Consider the following 18,521-nt stretch of genomic DNA (forward strand, 5'->3'; position numbering starts at 1 on the left):
CGATATAAATGATTAAATCGTTATAGTATAAATACTGGAATCAAGTTAACCAGTATTCAAAATTTTTTCCCGAATACACGTGTTCGTTGCGCGGCGACAATGCTAAGTTATTTAAGCTGTGCTATTGACGAATGTTCCTGCGTTTCGTCGTGACCTAACTCTGGTCGGCACCTTTCTTGTTGCCGGCTCTGAGCGGCGTTCATTACAAAGACCAGACTCTAATGGGTGTTACGCGCCACTCAACGCTTGCAAACACAGCTCTTAATTAAATTTCTATCTCAAAAGTCAATCTTAAAAAACTCTATTCGCAACCGTAAAAGATTTGTCTCATTGGCTAGTGTATTTTGCCGGACGTACTGGAAATCATTTCGTTATTTCTCCCCTCAGATTTATCCTAAATTTCTTGTCGAGTGTTTTTGCTGTGCCAAATGTTTTCCATAAGTGATCGCTGCCAAACAAGCTTAAATACCGATGCATTTAGTATTATGATGTTATTTGAACGAAAATAGGTGCCATTGCCGAAGCAGTGCCACGAGGGTAAATATGGGAATATCATTACAAGGCGATATATGACGTATCAGATAATCACACTTCCCTAATGCTCGTCAAAATGAAGAAAAAACGTAATAATATTATTATTTATGGCAATGCTAGTGAGCTCACCTTTCTATACATTCCCGATAGGTTATCGATTTAACACTCCCAAATATCTAATTAGCTTTGCCTTCCATTATAGAGGATATTATGTGACATCTCGTGATGGCTGTTATGCGTCAATGCTTTATGAAGTTTTTAACAATGAACTGTACGAAGTAATAAAGATATTTCAAATTGTTAACAAAATGATACAATATCCATGTTAGGCGACGTTTATATATGAAATATCACTAGATGCCACTACGCTCTAGTTCTTGATGCGCACATCGCACCTGACTCGAAGCTTGAACCGAGAAGGCGAGCGGTCCAGTATACGGATCGATTCTGTCGTGTGAGGAGGTGGATGCGTGCGTGTAGGTGTCCCGACTGTTGCTGCTGTGTTGTTCGGTTTCATATTAGTTTAGATAAAGTATCATGCGTTGCCTAATAGAATATGGGCATTTCATGCATTTTGAATCTATAATCTTCAATGGAATGAGAACATCTAATAGTGTCACTGAACGACAGGAAAGAACGTAGATTATTCACTCTCTATCGTATCGTGTGTGTCCCGTAAACATTCTTGATGGCATACTTCACGAACTTGATCTCGTTATTTCTTTCGTGGTGTCATGGGCCTTCATGGCACTTGTTCTTTTGAAGGAGACCAATGTTAATCTTGCATTTTAAACTGCATTATTTTTAGAATTCTGCGTGCAGAAATAATTTTTTATCGACTTCTTGATACTCGTACTCATTTCGTCGTTCGCGTGAGTCACGACTGTGACATTTCCCCCATAGTAGCTATGATAAGTGTCATGGCCCTTATCCCTTTTAGCTCGTCGTTTGTTGCGGCTATCAAAATTGAATTTCTATTGTTTTTCCTCTCAAAGTTATGACTGAGGCAGTGGGGCTCACGCTCACCTGATAGGTTTGAAGTCATAAGATTTTACTAGATATATTATCTAGGCCTAGTACCTATTAAGAAATGTATTTTTTTAACTATGCAAAAATATTGAAAATGAGCTCTGATATTTTTTTGTTACACCAAATTACCTATGTGGTTTTCAAATAATTTGGGCATTTCTAATATTTTAGTAAAATGTTAGCAATTTCAGCCTTTCAGGCATAGCCCTGGCCTGAGCTGAACCTAAATCTTTAAGTTATAAAATTCATCAAAATGCAAGAGATCTCCTTGCCATCACTGGCAACAGATATCAGTGCCATGGACAATTTAATTTTTGCCCATATGGCCATACCTAGGCCTATTGCCCATGTCATGATTGAAATTTCCCTAAATATGAATAAGTTCTTGTGGCTCCAAAGGGACAAGTTTGTAAATTGCAATACATTTGGAATCTTGTCACACTATCGTGCACTTTTGTTAACAATAAGAAAGGATGTATGTAATTCATCTAGCAGGATTCTCCCTGTTCTAAAAATGGTTGGAAAGCTTTGATTGCAGCTTTAAACTGAAAGATGTCATGGTCAGCCATTAGGAAAAATTTCTTATTTTAAAATGTGGCCCACATAGTCATATGTTGACATTTCAGACAATGATTCCTAATTTCCCGCTCATGCACACGTGTGCTGAGGCGAGGTATGCATCTATAAACTGAAAGCTGTCATAGTCAGCCATTAGGGTACGCACACAGTGAAAGCAGGTTGCCAGCGTGCTGGTTACCTGCTCAGGCTGGCATCTGAAACCATAGAATACAGAAGCCTATTCATACAGGTTTTCACTGTGAACACTTACATTATTATCATATGTTCATTCTTGTGGCAGGTTGGAGCAGGTTGCCCGTGCGGGCAAACCTGCTTACACTGTGTGTGTACCCTTAGGAAAGATTTCTTATTTTAAAATCTGGCCACCAAGTCATATGTTGGCAATAATTGACATTTCAGAGAATGATTCCTAATTTCCTGCTCATGCACATGTGTGCTGAAGTATGCTTGAAGCCTATGGTGGTCACCTAATCCATGTCTACATCAAAGGTGGTCGGTCAATAATCATTATGATCAATGACAAATAATTTATTTATATGAGAAGGTTGTGCAATTGATGCAGTGGAAAAATCATGATCTACCAGCCTATGTCTATGTGGGGTCAACTAGTTGATTGTGATATGATTGTTTAAGCATCATTAATACTTCTTAAACATGTATCGATTTATATTTCTTAGCATGCTTAAATCACAAATTTATTTCAGCATTAATTTTAATCAAATACAATTTTAAGGAAATGGCAATAGTCTCATGCAATAGTCTAAAAAAATGAAAGAAAAATCATCCAATACCATCCATCCAGATAAATACCATCCAATTTACATTCAAGCTAGAAATTGACTTCAAATGAAGTCTTTGTCAACTCCCAAAGGTTATAGGTTACTGTACTTCTTACAACTTCTGTCATGCCTATTTATCTCGCATGCAAGCATATATCTATTCATAGCATTAGTTTCTACTTTTAACTTTATTCTGTGTTTTGTGTCAATTATGCTTCATTTCTTGTTCTTTGTTAGCAATGTTGTCATCTGTGGTCACCATATTTCACTAAGGCATTTGAATTTGGCATGTTGCTAATGAATGATACAATATACTAATTGTAAAATAGTTGCTACATCTTCTCAACTGAATTTTAAATCATTATAACTATTGACACCCTGTGTAATTTGATCTGTACATTGTTCAGCATTTGTATTGCCATATTCCAACTTGGCAAGTATATATATATATTTATCCATCTTTTGTGCATTAACAATCAGCAATCCAACAGTATAACTGTAAGATATATATTTTTGAGATTTTTATAATTAAATATTAAATGATTTATATCCTGGAGCAGTAATATTGTCTATAAGGATCTATAAGAACACAATCATTGAAGTTGGAGTACTTCCAGTTTCTTCACTGTAGAGGTGTCACATTGGCTTGGCTTAGGTGTTACAGTCTGCCCCTGGTGTTTGTACTGATCATTCATGGTCTATCTTGATCTCCTGTTCATGTTTTGTGCTCATTCATGGTCTATCTTGTTCTCCCATTCATGTTCTGTGCTCATTCATGGTCTATCTTGTTCTCCCATTCATGTTCTGTGCTCATTTGTGGTCTATCTTGTTCTCCCATTCATGTTCTGTGCTCATTCGTGTTCTATCTTGTTCCCCTGTTCATGTTTTGTGCTCATTTGTGGTTTATTTTGTTCTCCTATTCATGTTTTGTGCTCATTCACAGTTTATTGCATGTTTGGTGGTATAATGTGCTCATTTATGGCCCCTTATCTTATCTTTGGTGAGCTTGATGTTCTAAATGTTGCGTCGCACAACTTGTCAGCCACAGCCTGCATGAATTTAATTGTGAATATGCAGGTTTGATCTCGAAACAAAATAGTTTGTTATTGAACATGGCATTTCAAATACGTTTGTAAATTTCTTGGGTCATGAAAATTCTTCCTATTTTCCTAAATTCTTCCAGGCCTATTTAATTAAATTGATTTTTAATGATGCTTCACTGGTATTCACAGACTAATGACAGTTGTGGGAAATGGTCTTACTATTACTACATGTTCTACCACTTTAAATTTATCAGTGAAGGTTAAATATTTTTAAATTTAAGTCTGCTTTAACTTAAGTACCATCAACCTGGTAACTTAGACCAATAATAAATTTTTCTGAAGTGCAGTTAAGTTTGTTGGATGCTTTATGGAGAAAACTTTGTACCAATAACTTCATTGATATTTATCCAAAACTGAAATTGTGGAAATTTAGGAAGACTTCAACATTTAGGGATTTGATCCAATAAGAGCTGTTCTGTTGGTGCTCATTATTTGCTAAATTTTATGTTTGGTTACCTGTATACTTGAACTGCCACATTAGGCTATGTAGGTTTGTGTTAACTATTTACATCTGTAGTACTTCCATCAAAGGTGGTAATAAGTTTAGTTAGTTTAGTTTAGTGGCCAAATGTTTACTATTACTAGCGCTTCAGCTATTTAGCTATCTCGCACCGAAAGTCAAGATGAACATCGCCATAGAGGTGAGGTGGTAATAAGGGATACACAAGGAACTAGGTATTTATATCTACAGTACTACCATAGAACGGGGTAATAAGGGACAGGCGGGGTAAATCAGGTCAGTTGTCCCACATTTCATAGAAATATTGTAGCAGCAAAACTAATAACAATATTGCAAGACTGAAAATAGTGGCATAAAGTTCAACATTTTTACTATCTATGTAGCATAAAGCAAATCAAGAAATCATACATTTACTATCTCTAAAAAATCCTTGAAAAAGTGTGAAAAGTACAATTTTGGAAAAGTATTACCTCTGCTGTCTGTAGCAAAAAATATTTGCCATGCAATGTTGATGTAGATCTAGAATAACTGACATTTTCTGGGATTTTTACCTTGTTTTCCTTTATTTATATGATATTACCATATCCATACATAACCGTATTATTGATATGATATTACTGTATCCATGGACATACCATTGAACATTGACAAAAACCTTGTCCACTGCAAGCTTCATATCAGCATCCACATAGCATTTCTTCTGCATCTGTAAGCTTACAGGACCGCTTGTAATTTTGCACCATTTTAATTGGGTCACATGAATTCACTATAAAAGATTGTAAGAAATACCTGAAATGGAAATGAATATTTTAAAGACAACCATCATATTTTTTTAGAAATAAATCATAGTTTAGGTTAATTACTTTTCATCTTATATTACCCCGTGCACAATTCTGCACAATTTTGTGATGGCCGATGATGCATTAATTTTTTGTTAAGTGAAATTTTTTCACCAAGCGAGGTAAATATAATCAAAATTTTTTGTTGTTAATTGATTTTTCATTAACTGGAGCCTTTGCCTAATCAAGGTTCTACTGTAAATGCATATTTAGGGGTGTTCCTTATTGCCCCTGGGAATGTCCCTTGTTACCCTGTCCTGCAATAATGCTGCCATTTTTTTTTTTTTTGGGAATGAGATATGAGAATTCCGTCAATAGTGTTTTTAAGCCAACAACTTTGTGCAACTTTTATGCAAGTAAAATTTTTTGATATGGCAAATATATTTTTTTTTGCTTCAGATCTTAGCACAGGTAAGTTTCCAAAGTCATACTTTTCACACTTTTTTCAGCGATTTTTAGAGGTAGTAAATGTATGATTTCTTAACTTGCTTTATGCTACATAGATAGTAGAAATGTGGAACTTTATGCCACAAGTTTTTGTTTTGCAACATTTGGATTAGTTTAGCTGCTACAAGATTTCTACAAAATGTGAGACAACTGTCCCAATTTACACTACCCGTCCCTTATTATCCTGTTTGATGGTATTGTATTGATCATTCATAAAATTTGAATTGATTCTTTTCAGGTGGTTTCTGAGATCAGACTTGGTTGATTGTTGGTGTAGGGGTTGTAGCCTGATTCTTGTGAAGTGTTGTTCAGTTCACCTGAAGAGTTGAGCCGGACTGGCTACAGTGTTCCTGACCGCTGCACACCAAGTGCTGCAATGAGCTATCAAATGTCGCAGCAAGCTCGGCCAAGTGAGTTCTCATTTTTTCAAGATTTGCTTCTGTTTTGTTTTCTTTTTTAAATACTTTTAAAAAATTATTCCAAAATCATTTTCAAGGTTATGGTTCACTACAGTATATACCAATTCAATTTTTAATTTCATTTTAATTTTTGCTTTATAATTATTTAACATGTAATACTAGTCATAGAATTAACTAACGTGTACCTGAAAAAGCTGAATGAATTGTTTGAATTATATTGCTTGCTTTGGTTTGGGTGTGCAGTGTCGCAGAGTGGCAGTTACCAGCATCCTGGTGACATGCCTTTGGCCAATCCTAAGGATCAAGTTGCCATGTGGCAACAGTCACCATACATGGCAGACTCTGGCATCCACTCAGCCACTACAACACAAGCCCCCTCACTGAGTGGCAAGGAGGAGGACATGGACACAAGTGGTGTGCCCACTCCAGGCACTCAGGATTGGCTGGATGGGCAGCAGGGCAATGGCTTTGCCCAAGCTGGCTTCACCTCTGATCAGGCGAGATATTTGGCAGTACCAGACCACAGAACATAACCTAACCTGTCTATTGGCTCTATTGTCACTATTGACCATATAATAGGCCATACTAGAGCACAACCTGTATATTGACCAGACAATAGGCCATACTATCGACCTAAGTCAGACAGCTGGTGGCTGCACAGAATTGGTTATCAATCATCTGAAGGTATCATTCCTGAGCTTAAAGCAACTATTCAATATTGTTTGCATTATAATACTGGCTGCTAAAGGAATAGAAATTGGGCCTGAATTTCTAGAGTAAACCTATTATATATAATAGCATATTTTGTTATGTTGACACAAATTATTATAGGGAGGCTATTGAGAATATTCAGATTTTTGTATGATATTTAGGAGTTCCTATCTTGCTTGTTTAAATTGTTCAGATAAAGCAATGTTTGTATCATAGACCATCCAAGTGGTAGAATATAGATGAGCTTGATAGACAAAATTTTTATAACGTAAGCAATGTATAAAAAAATGTACTAAATATTTGAGGATGAAATGTGAATAAGAAGGAAATTACTAGATAATAATACAAGAAATACTTCTTCAAGGAAATAAAAACAAATACCGGTACTAGTAGCACTTTAGTCTTCAAGGTGAGAGGTATAGTAATACTGCAGCACAAGAAAAAGTAATAGATGGAAATGAGTGTTATTATTTGCTAAACATATTGTTTTAGGTGGACGAGATGAACCAGCAGCTGACGCAGACACGCTCTCAGCGAGTGAGGGCTGCCATGTTCCCTGAGACTCTGGACGAAGGGCTTGAGATTCCCTCCACCCAGTACGACCCTGCACAGCCCACGGCCGTGCAGCGCCTTGCTGAGCCTTCCCAAATGCTCAAGCATGCTGTGGTCAACCTCATCAACTACCAGGTATGTTGGTCCACTCTTGCTGAGCCCAACTTGTTCTATTTTCATTATAGACTTGTTAAAATGCAATGAAATCAAAAAGTGACTACCAGGCATTTCTTTTACATCAAAGTACATTCTGCCATTTTTTGGGCACTTTTGTTTGAATTATTGGATGCCTTTTTGGTCATTTTTGTCACATCATTGCTGGAGAAATATGCTTCACAGAGAATTTTTTGTAACTATTTAATGTTAGTTGAACACTATTTGCTTTTTGTTAGTCGAACACTAAATAGTCAAACACTATTTGCTGGCTGAAATTTAGGCACATTGTAGCTACCTAAATCTAATCATTGACACTCCTTCTGCTGCTTTGAATTTGTTGCATTGTGTTAAATGTTAATCGTTTTAGTGTTAATTTCAAATTCCAACTTTTAATCTGTAGAAGTGAACACCACTTTTCTGCCTCATTTCATAATATGAAATTCTTGCTCCATTTTAGTTTTTGTAGTATTTCAGGTTATATTTTCAGTGTTCCTTCACCAATCAAGCTGCACAAAATATAGTACCCTATATACCATATACCATTTTAAAATATCACTTACTTTCTTGTTTTTGAGTGTCTCATAATTTTTGGTTGTTGCAATTTGCCTCATTTTTTTAGTACCCCCAACAGCTACCTGGTATAATAATTTACATGTAACCCTCAATTATTTCAGTTCCTCATTACTATTACTATCAGTTATTTGTTGCTAAGCAACTTATTGATGTTGAAATTTGAGCTCATGAGTTAGATCTTTGATCCCAGGGCATTTGAGGTAAAGCTGCCCTGGAAAAATTTTCCAGACTCCAGTGAGCATAAGTTTTTTTTAAATATACAAGCAAAGTAGCAAACCATGTTCAATCTTGACGACGTAGCAAAAGTGTGGAAATGAGACGAGGAACAGAGAAAGTATTATTTAAGTTTGATATCTGCATCTTGACTCATGACCTCTGATAATGATAGTTGTAGTCTAATTAATGAACTTTGAACAGTTCTATCTTTCTTGATTAGAATAATTGTTGTACTTGCATCTATTTTATTTCACGTGTCCTGTTTCATATGTGGATAAAAGATTAAGGTCCAATTGATCTTTGACAACAGGATGACGCTGACCTCGCAACGCGTGCCGTGCCAGAGCTCATCAAGCTCCTGAATGACGAGGATCAGGTGGTCGTGTCGCAGGCGGCCATGATGGTTCACAGGCTCAGCAAGAAGGAGGCTTCTCGCCACGCCATTATGAACTCGCAGCAGATGGTGGCAGCTCTTGTACGCGCTCTTAACAACTCCTCAGACCTCGAGACAACTCGCGTCACTGTTGGAGCTTTGCACAACCTCTCCCACCACAGGCAGGGGCTGCTGGCCATCTTCAAGAGTGGCGGTATCCCAGCGCTGGTCAAACTGCTCAGCTCGCCAGTCGAGAGCGTACTTTTCTACGCCATTACGACCCTGCACAGCCTTTTGTTGCACCAGGAGGGCAGCAAAACTGCTGTAAGGATGGCTGGAGGTCTACAAAAAATGGTGGCACTTCTCCAGAGGAATAACGTTAAGTTCCTTGCCATTGTGACAGACTGCCTTCAGATCTTAGCCTATGGAAACCAAGAAAGCAAACTCATCATCCTGGCATCTCAAGGTCCTCAAGAGCTGGTACGCATCATGCGTTCCTACACCTACGAGAAGCTCCTCTGGACCACTTCTAGAGTCCTTAAAGTCCTCTCAGTTTGCTCGAGCAACAAACCTGCTCTTGTGGAAGCTGGAGGAATGCAGGCATTGGCCATGCACCTCAACCATCAAAGCCACCGCCTCCTACAAAACTGTCTCTGGACCCTTCGTAACCTATCTGATGCTGGCACCAAAGTGGACAACCTTGACAATCTTCTGCAAAGTCTGGTGCAGCTGCTGCGCTCAAACGACATTAATGTTGTAACATGTGCTGCTGGTATCCTCTCTAATCTGACCTGCAACAACCAGCGCAACAAAATCACCGTCTGCCAAGTAGGTGGCATTGAGGCCCTCGTCTCTACTATTTACAACGCTGGCGAACGGGAGGAGATAACAGAGCCAGCAGTGTGTGCACTGCGTCACCTCACGGCGCGACACCCAGAATCTGATGTGGGTCAAAACACAGTGCGTCAGAAGAACGGCCTGCCTGTGATCGTGAACCTACTGCACCCTCCCTCGAGGTGGCCCCTCGTCAAGGCCGTCATTGGTCTCATCAGGAACCTGGCTTTGTGTGCTGCTAACCACGCTCCTCTCAGGGAGGCGGGCGCCATACCACGTCTCGTGCAGCTTCTTATTCGCGCCTTCCAGGACACCCAGCGGGTTTGTGCTACACGTGATTTCTGCAACCTCTTGTCTAATTAAGACTAAAATTTTCCTCGTGAAAGAATTAAGCTGCTAGTGGCTCACGCTAGACATTTTGAATGCATCTTGTAGCATGGTTTGCTGCATGATGCTTCAACCACCATTCCTACATTTACATCTTTAAAGTGAGACATTGAGTGGTATATGCGAGGATCATTGTTTTGATTACAATATTGTGAAGTCTTTCAAATCATGGATGTAATCTTGATGTAATTCGTACGTTCAGTTAGGTACGTGCAACTGAAATGCCTGCTCCAACAACAACAAGGTCCTGTGGCTTAATAATACCAAGCGTGAAACGTTTCTCTGATGAAACTACATGAAGCGCCAAGCTATTCTCTAGCCTATCATATGAGTGCGGTCATGGTGTTATAACCTGTCTTGTTCATGTTTATGACTCGTGGTGTTATAACCTGCCCTGTTCATGTTTATGACTCGTGGTGTTATAACCTGCCCTGTTCATGTTTATGACTCGTGGTGTTATAACCTGCCCTGTTCATATTTATGACTCGTGATGTTATAACCTGCCCTGTTCATATTTATGACACATGGTGTTATTACCTGCCCTGTTCATATTAATTACTCATGGTGTTATTACCTGCCCTGTTGTTTTATGACGTCTTTACTTTTTGTTGACAGCAACGCGGGTCGGTCGCGAGCGGCGGCAGCGGCAGCGCTAGCGGCGCCTATGCTGACGGTGTGCGAATGGAGGAGATCGTCGAGGGCACCGTGGGCGCCCTGCACATACTTGCCAGGGAGTCGCACAACAGGGCCATCATCAGGAGCCTCAACGTTATCCCTATCTTCGTACAGGTGCTTGCATTTCTTCTCTCTTAGATCTTCATGTATGTGCCTGCATTTCTTCTCTCTTGTAATGCTTAACATCTCCAGGGCCTATACTTCAAATAAAAAAAAGTTTGAGAGATCGTAAGTTCATCAGCCAATCATTGACGGCCTTTCAAGCAAAATCCACCCATTATAGACAACAAAATAGAGCTTTTGCTCTATTTTCTTACGTTCATTTAGCGAATTTTGAAAATATGGCCCTGATCTTTATATTTTACGCTTGTAGTATTTTGCATCTCCCAATGTTCATTCATCTCTCGTCATGTATTTTCTTCGCTCTGCCTTGGGGATTCCTCGTTTCGCTCTTTGAAATGCTGAAAAGTGCAAGCATGCAAGTTAGTTGTCATTCCTTGGCTTTACCAAAAACCACAAGATCGTTACTGGCGTTGTTCATGTGCCTTTTTTGTTGATTACTATTTCTTTCGACGTAGCCTAAGCCTTCTTTTGAAATCACTGTGACCGCAGTTAACAATGTGAGGTAAAAGAAATAATTCTACACCCTTCTCGTGACAGCTATGTCCAGGGGCCGTATTATCAAAACTTCGTAGCTTTTTGTACTTCCGACAAAAAAGTTACGTATTACGTAAGTACACCCTAATTTTGGCATTATCAAAACATTCGTACGTAAGACTTAGCTAAAAGCGTACTATCAAATCATCTGCCCAACTGACCAATCAGCAGAGGCTTTGGATTTGTTTACATTCTGTAAACTTCGATGGCGGGAATCGATGCCTCCGATGGTATAGACTATCGAATGCTGTCTGTTGGTATTAAGTCGGTATTGCTCCTTGTTGGCCCAGAAAAAGCCATTCTAAAATAGTTGTGAACTCTTTTTAATAAACAGCGTGAGTTGAAGAAGAAATCTGTGTACGGAGCTAAAAATTATGGTTGGCAAAGATATAAAGTACCGACTGGAAGGAATGAATGATGAGCGTTGGAATATAACGTAATATGCATTTGCTTGTAAAATATAACGTAAAAGGAAAACAAAATCAGTTCCTAGCATTAACTCAATTGAATTTTCTTCCAATAGCACTGTTTAGCACGATCACATATTTTGATCGTGCAAATGTTGCACGATCAAGTAGTGGAGCCATCATTCTATGCGTGTATAATCTGCGCTGTCGGATTATTGACAAAATTCTATCACAAGTCAAGGTGTTGCTACTTGCTAGTAAATCAATAGTTTCCTATCGCTTCAGCAGACACTCTAAACTTGTTCGGAACTCCACTTACGACATCTCCGAGCAGGCGTACAGTTACGTTACGTATCTTCCCGCGCAAATGTTTTGATAATACCACCTCTAGAGTTACGTCATCAAGTCAGCACTTACGCCACTCGTAAGTTAATTTTGCGTACTTACGAAGTTTTGATAATACGGCCCCAGGTGTTCAGGAGGTCTCAAGTCATAAGTTTAGTCCGGGAGATTGCATTTCCCCATTCCAGGTTTTGTGAAAATTTCATAAATTAGATCATTGTCAGTCGTGTGTTTAGAACTGAGCCTTGATGTCCAGGTATCTGTTATGCTTGTATTTATTTATTTAAAGACAATTGCAGTTACTTTACAACGAAATCGAGAACATCGAGCGCGTGGCTGCAGGCGTGCTTTGCGAGCTCGCAGCTGACAAGGAAGGTGCTGAGCTCATCGAACAAGACGGAGCTACAGCGCCTCTTACCGAGCTTCTTCATTCCCGTAACGAAGGAGTCGGTGAGTTAAATGCTAGACTGCTTAAACCTTCAATTCTCGAAACTTGCCTAATCTTAACTGACTAATCTTGATCAATCTTTCCTACAGCATCTGAAAACAAAGCTTAGGAATACAAGAAGAATGGTACAATCCTATATTTATATTGTAGTTGATTTTCTTGTAAAATAAAACAGTGTCATCATAATTAAATGTGTGGTGTGCAGCAACATACGCGGCGGCGGTGCTGTTCCGAATGTCAGAAGACAAGCCTCAAGACTACAAGAAACGTCTCAGTCTGGAGCTCACCAACTCGCTGCTGCGCGAGGACGGCGGTGTCTGGGGAGGCGATATATCGCAGATGCCGCCCGACATGCAGGAGTTCATGGCTCCTCCTGAGGGTGGCTATGATCACATGTATGGTCAAGGTCCTCCGAGCGTTCATAGTACAGGTCATCCTCCGCCGCAAAACTATCCTGGTCAGTCCTTGTATATCTTTTTTCTTAACACGTTGACTACGATTGGTTCATCTTGTACTTTTGTTTCATTTTTCTAGTACTATTATGGATCAGGGTTGCCAGACTTTCTTTTTTTACCGGACAAATTCCGCGATTTAGTTTTTCCAATTTAGGTGGTCGGCTAAAATTTATTATAGGGGCTGTAAGGGGCGCTTCCTAATTAACTAAAAAAATTGAATTTTTACACCGGAACCTACAAATATACTAGTACATATTGAGTTATAGGCCTTTTTGGCCTTTTTGTTCACGGATTTAATTGGCCGTTTTTTAGGCCATCTGGCAACCCAGAATTATGTACCAGGAGAAATACATTTTGTGGTACGCATATGTACCAATACGTAGTCAACGTGTTAAAGGAATTTCCTCGCTAGGTTTAGGGAGATTGTATAGTTCTGACAGTTTTTTACAATTTTAATTTCGACGAGATTATCCTTCATGTGCTTAATAAGTGCTTCAATATTTTCAAAATTCACGGTCATTGTCGTGAAAATCACTACGTATTTTAGGTAATAAACACCTGCAGATAAGTGCCAAAATAGACATAATCATTTGTTAAGCACTGTATCACCCACGTCATATATGTCCCCTAATGTGTCACATACACATGACAGCTGTATCGTACACATTGTCGTACCATAACTCTCTTGCATGTATCGTACACATTTATCAACGTACAAGTTTCTGTACACTTGTCACAAAGCACTCACTCTCTTGTAATTGCTCAGGCGGCTACGACCCTCACCTTCCTGTTGAGTCTCTACAAGGCCTTGACATCGCAGCAGCTCAGCAACACCGCGGGGGCGGCGGCGGCAGCAACTACGGCACATTGGATCCTATGGAACTCCCACCGGGGCATCCTGCTGCCGCTCCTCCACCTCATCCTGCTGACATGGCTCCTCCAGGACAAGGTTATGACCAGCAGGTTCCACCACAGCCGCCTCGGGATAACAATCAAATGGCCGCTTGGTACGATACGGATCTTTAAATTTCCCCTCTTTGGTTCACTGCTCTTGCTTGAGTGGCTCTCATTCTGCTGTTGGTTGCGTCTTTCTGAGGCTTTATTTAGTAATTTCAAGTTCATTTTGTGTTGTCACCGGGGGCCGTATTGCATGCCTGTACACTCGGTATTTCCTCAAAATTTTGATCGACTGATCATACCATTCCAATTGTTAGGGTGCCGTCGTTGGCTGATGCTACTTTGGTTACACTCCCTCGTGCAATGAAAATTCAAATTTCTGCATTACAGTGATACATTGTATTATGATCAATTTTGGCTAGAGTTTGATGTCTGGTTTAGTTGCTGAAGTGAAGGATACAATGTACCTTGGAATTCTATAAAACATTAATCAGTGCCTCGTTTGACGAAATTTTTGCGTTGTTTACCTTGCGACCTTCAGCACGAGGAGTCCCAGGCGAGGGCAAACCGCCATTTTTGTGACGCAATACCAGCGTTCATTTTACACCAAATAATGCAGAGTTTAGGTCTAGTTAAGCTATTGTTCTCATGAACTTTTGCTGTTTCGTAATGCGACGATCAAAATAATTCATCGAATGTCCTCTTCATAATATTCAGAGAAAAAAAGTTTAACCTTCTCTTAGATTGTCCAAGATTGATTTTGTAGGATTTATGTTTGGTTATTGTTCGTCGGATGATGTGTGTCGAGTATATAGTTCAGCTGCTGAGCTTGCCGTTTGGTCTTGAAGCTATTGTAAAGGTAGGTGTTCAGTTTAGCTCTATAATATAATAAGTCTAGCATGTAAGTGCACTCGCAAAGGAGTTAGGCTGCGATGATGTCTTTGTCGCTAATTGATGTTAGGGATGTAAGTGGCACAACACTTCTCTGGTCACGTGGTGCAGGGGGCGGCCATTACACTCAATGTACTCCATCACATTCCCTGAATTGATCATGACAGCTTCACAGACTGAGGTGTTTTCACCAAAACTCTGATTCTTTTGCCACCTTCAGCCAAGTTTAATGACTGAAGTGATGCAATCATTCATTGTTACATTATCTTCACGTTTTGAACTGATTTATTTGCCTAATATACAATTATTCAATAATTTGTTTTACCACGGTTACGTACGCTCCAAAAGTTTTCTTCCGAAATATTTTAAACATTTTCTATACCTAGAAATATATTTGTTACATATGCGTTGACGTGGTCATTGGAATAAAGTTGAATTTTGTACCAGATAATTGTTTTCAAGGTTACCACTAAATTAAGCTTGTTGATGCCAAGAATAAAGCAGTGGCCGCTCCCTTCGCCGCCGCCGCCAGTGTTAGTCTATCAGGGTACAGGCTGCGCTCTCCTCCGCCTCTGCTGTGGAGATTAGCGACTGCCTCATAAAATTATCAATCACCTTTTATTTAAGTCTTTATCGATACCATTAAGGCTTGTGCGTAAGTAGACATGATGGAGCTTTTTTGCGTGAAACTTTATCATAATCATTCTATCATCTCAGTTTATACGATCCTATTTTGCGATCATTGTCTGTGGAAGTGCACTCGATATTTTGTACAGCATGTAAACAGGATTTCCTTTCATTGCCATTCATTGATCCTTTACTTCTTTGTACCCCCTCCGTACAGTCTGCTGTCTAGTACTGAAGTAGGTGCTTCATTATTTAACATTAATTCGTCATTTCTGGGATATCATGTAACCTTTTTTTTCGCTCGTTCGGGATATTGCATGCGACTGTAGTCAAAAAATCTGTGGTATTGGTTTCAATGGCTTAATATTACCACGGGTCATTGATGATAATCTAGGTTCAATTTCCTGTAACAAGAGACGAAAAACTTCATGTTGGTCTTTTAACCAATCACCCATTGATTATAACATCAATGATCCCGATTAGCAAATCTCAGAGCTGAGCTCTTGTCGCGTTCTAGTCATGCAGTAATCCGTGCAGAACTTGATTTGTCACGACATGCAAGGGCCAACACGGCCTTCCTCTGCACTCTCTTGCTCCTAAATCCACAGTAATTAGTATCAATCATTTGGATTAGTGCGTGTATTGGGCTACTTTTTAATCATTTAGTTTGGGGCAACTGCCACGAGTGTTACGTATCTCTCGTGCGCTACGACGAAATTACCGCATGTCTTCCTTCATCGGTGCTTCATTTCGTATCATTTGACCAGCTCTTGTTTCCTCTTATCTTCGTCCATCTCGCTTAATTGTACCCAAGCACTATTCATTGTAGCGATCTACTTTTCATGAATTGTATTTCACCAAGATTCTGTATTAAAACCTTTCTAATAGTACGGGGGCTTCTCTTATTATTCCTGTCGTGTTCGCTTATGCCTCGTAATCTCTAGACTTGACGAGCAAGCGTTATTTTTCATTGTGCAGTTAAGCTGATGAAATTAAATTCACTTGTGCATGAATGGTGCTGGATTTAGTACATGTGGAGGGTTGTAGAGCAATGTAGAGTGATGTTTTTTGCTAGTATAACAATTGAACGTAGGTTCGTTGGGTGTTGCAGACGGATAAGTCTTATGAAGGTTGTAGTGTGGGGGCAAGTAAGAAAAATTGTGAAGAAGCAACAGCTGAATAAGTACCTTACATCAACTTCGTTGTACTTTTGGGCGTTATGCAAGTCAATATAAGAGTGGGAACGATATTGCTGCCACGGATAAGAAAACGTTCGTTACGTACGACATACTCGGTGCGATAATTTCATAAATGGACAGCACAAGTCATGTTCCAACTGATCATGTACACACCGTACGTCTTGACGTCTGTTATACGTAGAACGCGTGCTACTTCTCTACCTCACCTACTCAAGTCGATCCGACACATCTGTTTTCGTTTTATGAAATGCAACCTCTCTCACCCGACTAAATTCATTTAAATCATAATCTATTTCTTCGTCATTGCCCCTCACTATTTCTTCATTTTAAGACTTCATTATTATTATAAATTATTTTCCAGGGACCTCACATTCTTTCCTTATTATGAAACCCTCATTTTTTCTTTTTCCTGATCCTGTTCCCTCGTCCTACAATTCATGCACCTTATCTTGAACTCGTTTGGTTCCTTTACCTAAACCCTCGTTCTTTCATTATTCTAAACCCAGTTTATATCCTTATCCTAAATCCATTACATGTCCTAATCCTAAACCTCGTCAGTTTATATCCTCATCCTAAATCCTCGTTCTTTCCTTGTCCTAAACCCTCGTTCTATCCTTGTTCTAAACCCAATTTGAATCCTCATCCTAAACCCAATTTGAATCCTCATCCTAAACCCAATTTGAATCCTCATCCTAAACCCAATTTAAATCCTCATCCTAACCCCAATTTAAATCCTCATCCTAAACCCAATTTAAATCCTCATCCTAGACCCAATTTAAATCCTCATCCTAAACCCAATTTATATCCTTATCCTAACCATCCTCGTTTCACCCTAAAACATTTATTTTCCTCTGTTCTGTTTATTTTCGTCTTATCGCGAATTTTCGTCCTTCTTGCGCCATAACTTTACCCGATACATATGTAGTGATCTTTCTCCTTTTCAAATTTCTATTCCCTCTTCTACGTCGCCTTTCAATGTTCTGTGCTGACAAACTTTACAATCTGCGATCGACTCTAACACGCGGTCCAATACATAAATGTGTTATGTACATGAAGAAACCGCTGGGTGAGTCCCTCTTTCTTTTTTCAAAGATTCTTATTCTCTTGAGAATGAGTCGTTGGGGATGTTCGTGACGATTTCCTACCTAAACCTTGCGCTCCAGGATTCAGACTGCAAGGATAGACTATGTGGATAGGAAGTGTTGGCTAGTGATCGGTCATAATTGTGGTGGTGCTGAATGGTGGGAAAGATGATGTCATGCAGCGTTAAAACTATTAACTTGGCAATGAACATTAGTATCATCCATATTCCTGTATTGCACTGAGACAATTTTCCAACTAGCTATTGATCATCGCAATAAACCTGTCGCTAAGAATGACGGAGGGTCAGCATCACTGGACCCGTTTCTGGATAGCCTTCACTTTTCCACCTTTAGTAAAGTTATTTCCGACTCTTGGTTTCCTAAGTTAAGTGCAAGCCCGTCCAGAAGCGGCGTCCATGGCAGAGGTGATGACGGCCATCTTGAATTCTTAAGTCTTTGCAATGCAAGTCAGGTAATTTTGGTTAATATTTGTCACATCCGCACCAGAGTACCAAAAGACAACCTTTATGCATTACTCGATTACTCAATACGATTCATACGAGAAGATATCTCGACTTAGTGAGCTAACAAAATCTTCCTTCCGAAGAAAATAATCTAGGCTGCCGCCTGTTTTCGATTTTACAGTGGGCTGAGTGACGTTTCTCGGTAGTTAGTTTAAGAATGTGTATGCTGATAAATTTCTTCATTAAAAGATTTTAATTTCCTCATTGTAGATATTCGAACTATCCGCACACTGGTGAGACACTAATATCGTGTCGTTCCACGTCTCTAATTTGTGGGAGATAAACAATCGCCTTCCGTATTATGTATAGATCATATCGCGGCGTTA

The 18,521-nt window shown here is 39.4% G+C and overlaps 1 protein-coding gene across 2 annotated transcripts; it reads left to right on the forward strand.

The window, feature by feature from the left end:
• Positions 1 to 976: 976 nt before the first annotated feature.
• LOC108677315 (armadillo segment polarity protein) lies at positions 977 to 18,400 on the forward strand. 2 transcript variants are annotated; one of them, XM_018165530.2, is made up of 9 exons: positions 977 to 1,010; positions 6,009 to 6,180; positions 6,433 to 6,686; positions 7,393 to 7,587; positions 8,708 to 9,925; positions 10,607 to 10,780; positions 12,372 to 12,522; positions 12,726 to 12,977; positions 13,742 to 18,400. In XM_018165530.2, exons 2-9 carry the CDS (start codon positions 6,147 to 6,149, stop codon positions 13,999 to 14,001), a joined length of 2,538 nt encoding a protein of 845 aa, XP_018021019.1. In that variant the 5' UTR covers positions 977 to 1,010; positions 6,009 to 6,146; the 3' UTR covers positions 14,002 to 18,400. The 2 variants fall into 2 exon arrangements, with proteins under 2 accessions (XP_018021019.1, XP_018021018.1); XM_018165529.2 differs by lacking the exon at positions 977 to 1,010 and having other exon boundaries at positions 5,968 to 6,180.
• Positions 18,401 to 18,521: the final 121 nt, after the last annotated feature.

The sequence above is a fragment of the Hyalella azteca genome, unplaced genomic scaffold (assembly GCF_000764305.2).
Source record: "Hyalella azteca isolate HAZT.00-mixed unplaced genomic scaffold, Hazt_2.0.2 contig4197, whole genome shotgun sequence".
NCBI classification, from domain to species: Eukaryota; Metazoa; Arthropoda; class Malacostraca; order Amphipoda; family Hyalellidae; genus Hyalella; species Hyalella azteca.

Excerpts from the sequence above, each read along its gene's own strand:
- LOC108677315 (XM_018165530.2), top strand. The coding sequence starts at position 6,147 with ATGAGCTATCAAATGTCGCAGCAAGCTCGGCCAA. Across the intron at positions 6,687-7,392 it reads CTGGCTTCACCTCTGATCAG|GTGGACGAGATGAACCAGCA; the intron begins GCGAGATATTTG and ends ATATTGTTTTAG. Across the intron at positions 9,926-10,606 it reads CCTTCCAGGACACCCAGCGG|CAACGCGGGTCGGTCGCGAG; the intron begins GTTTGTGCTACA and ends TTTTGTTGACAG.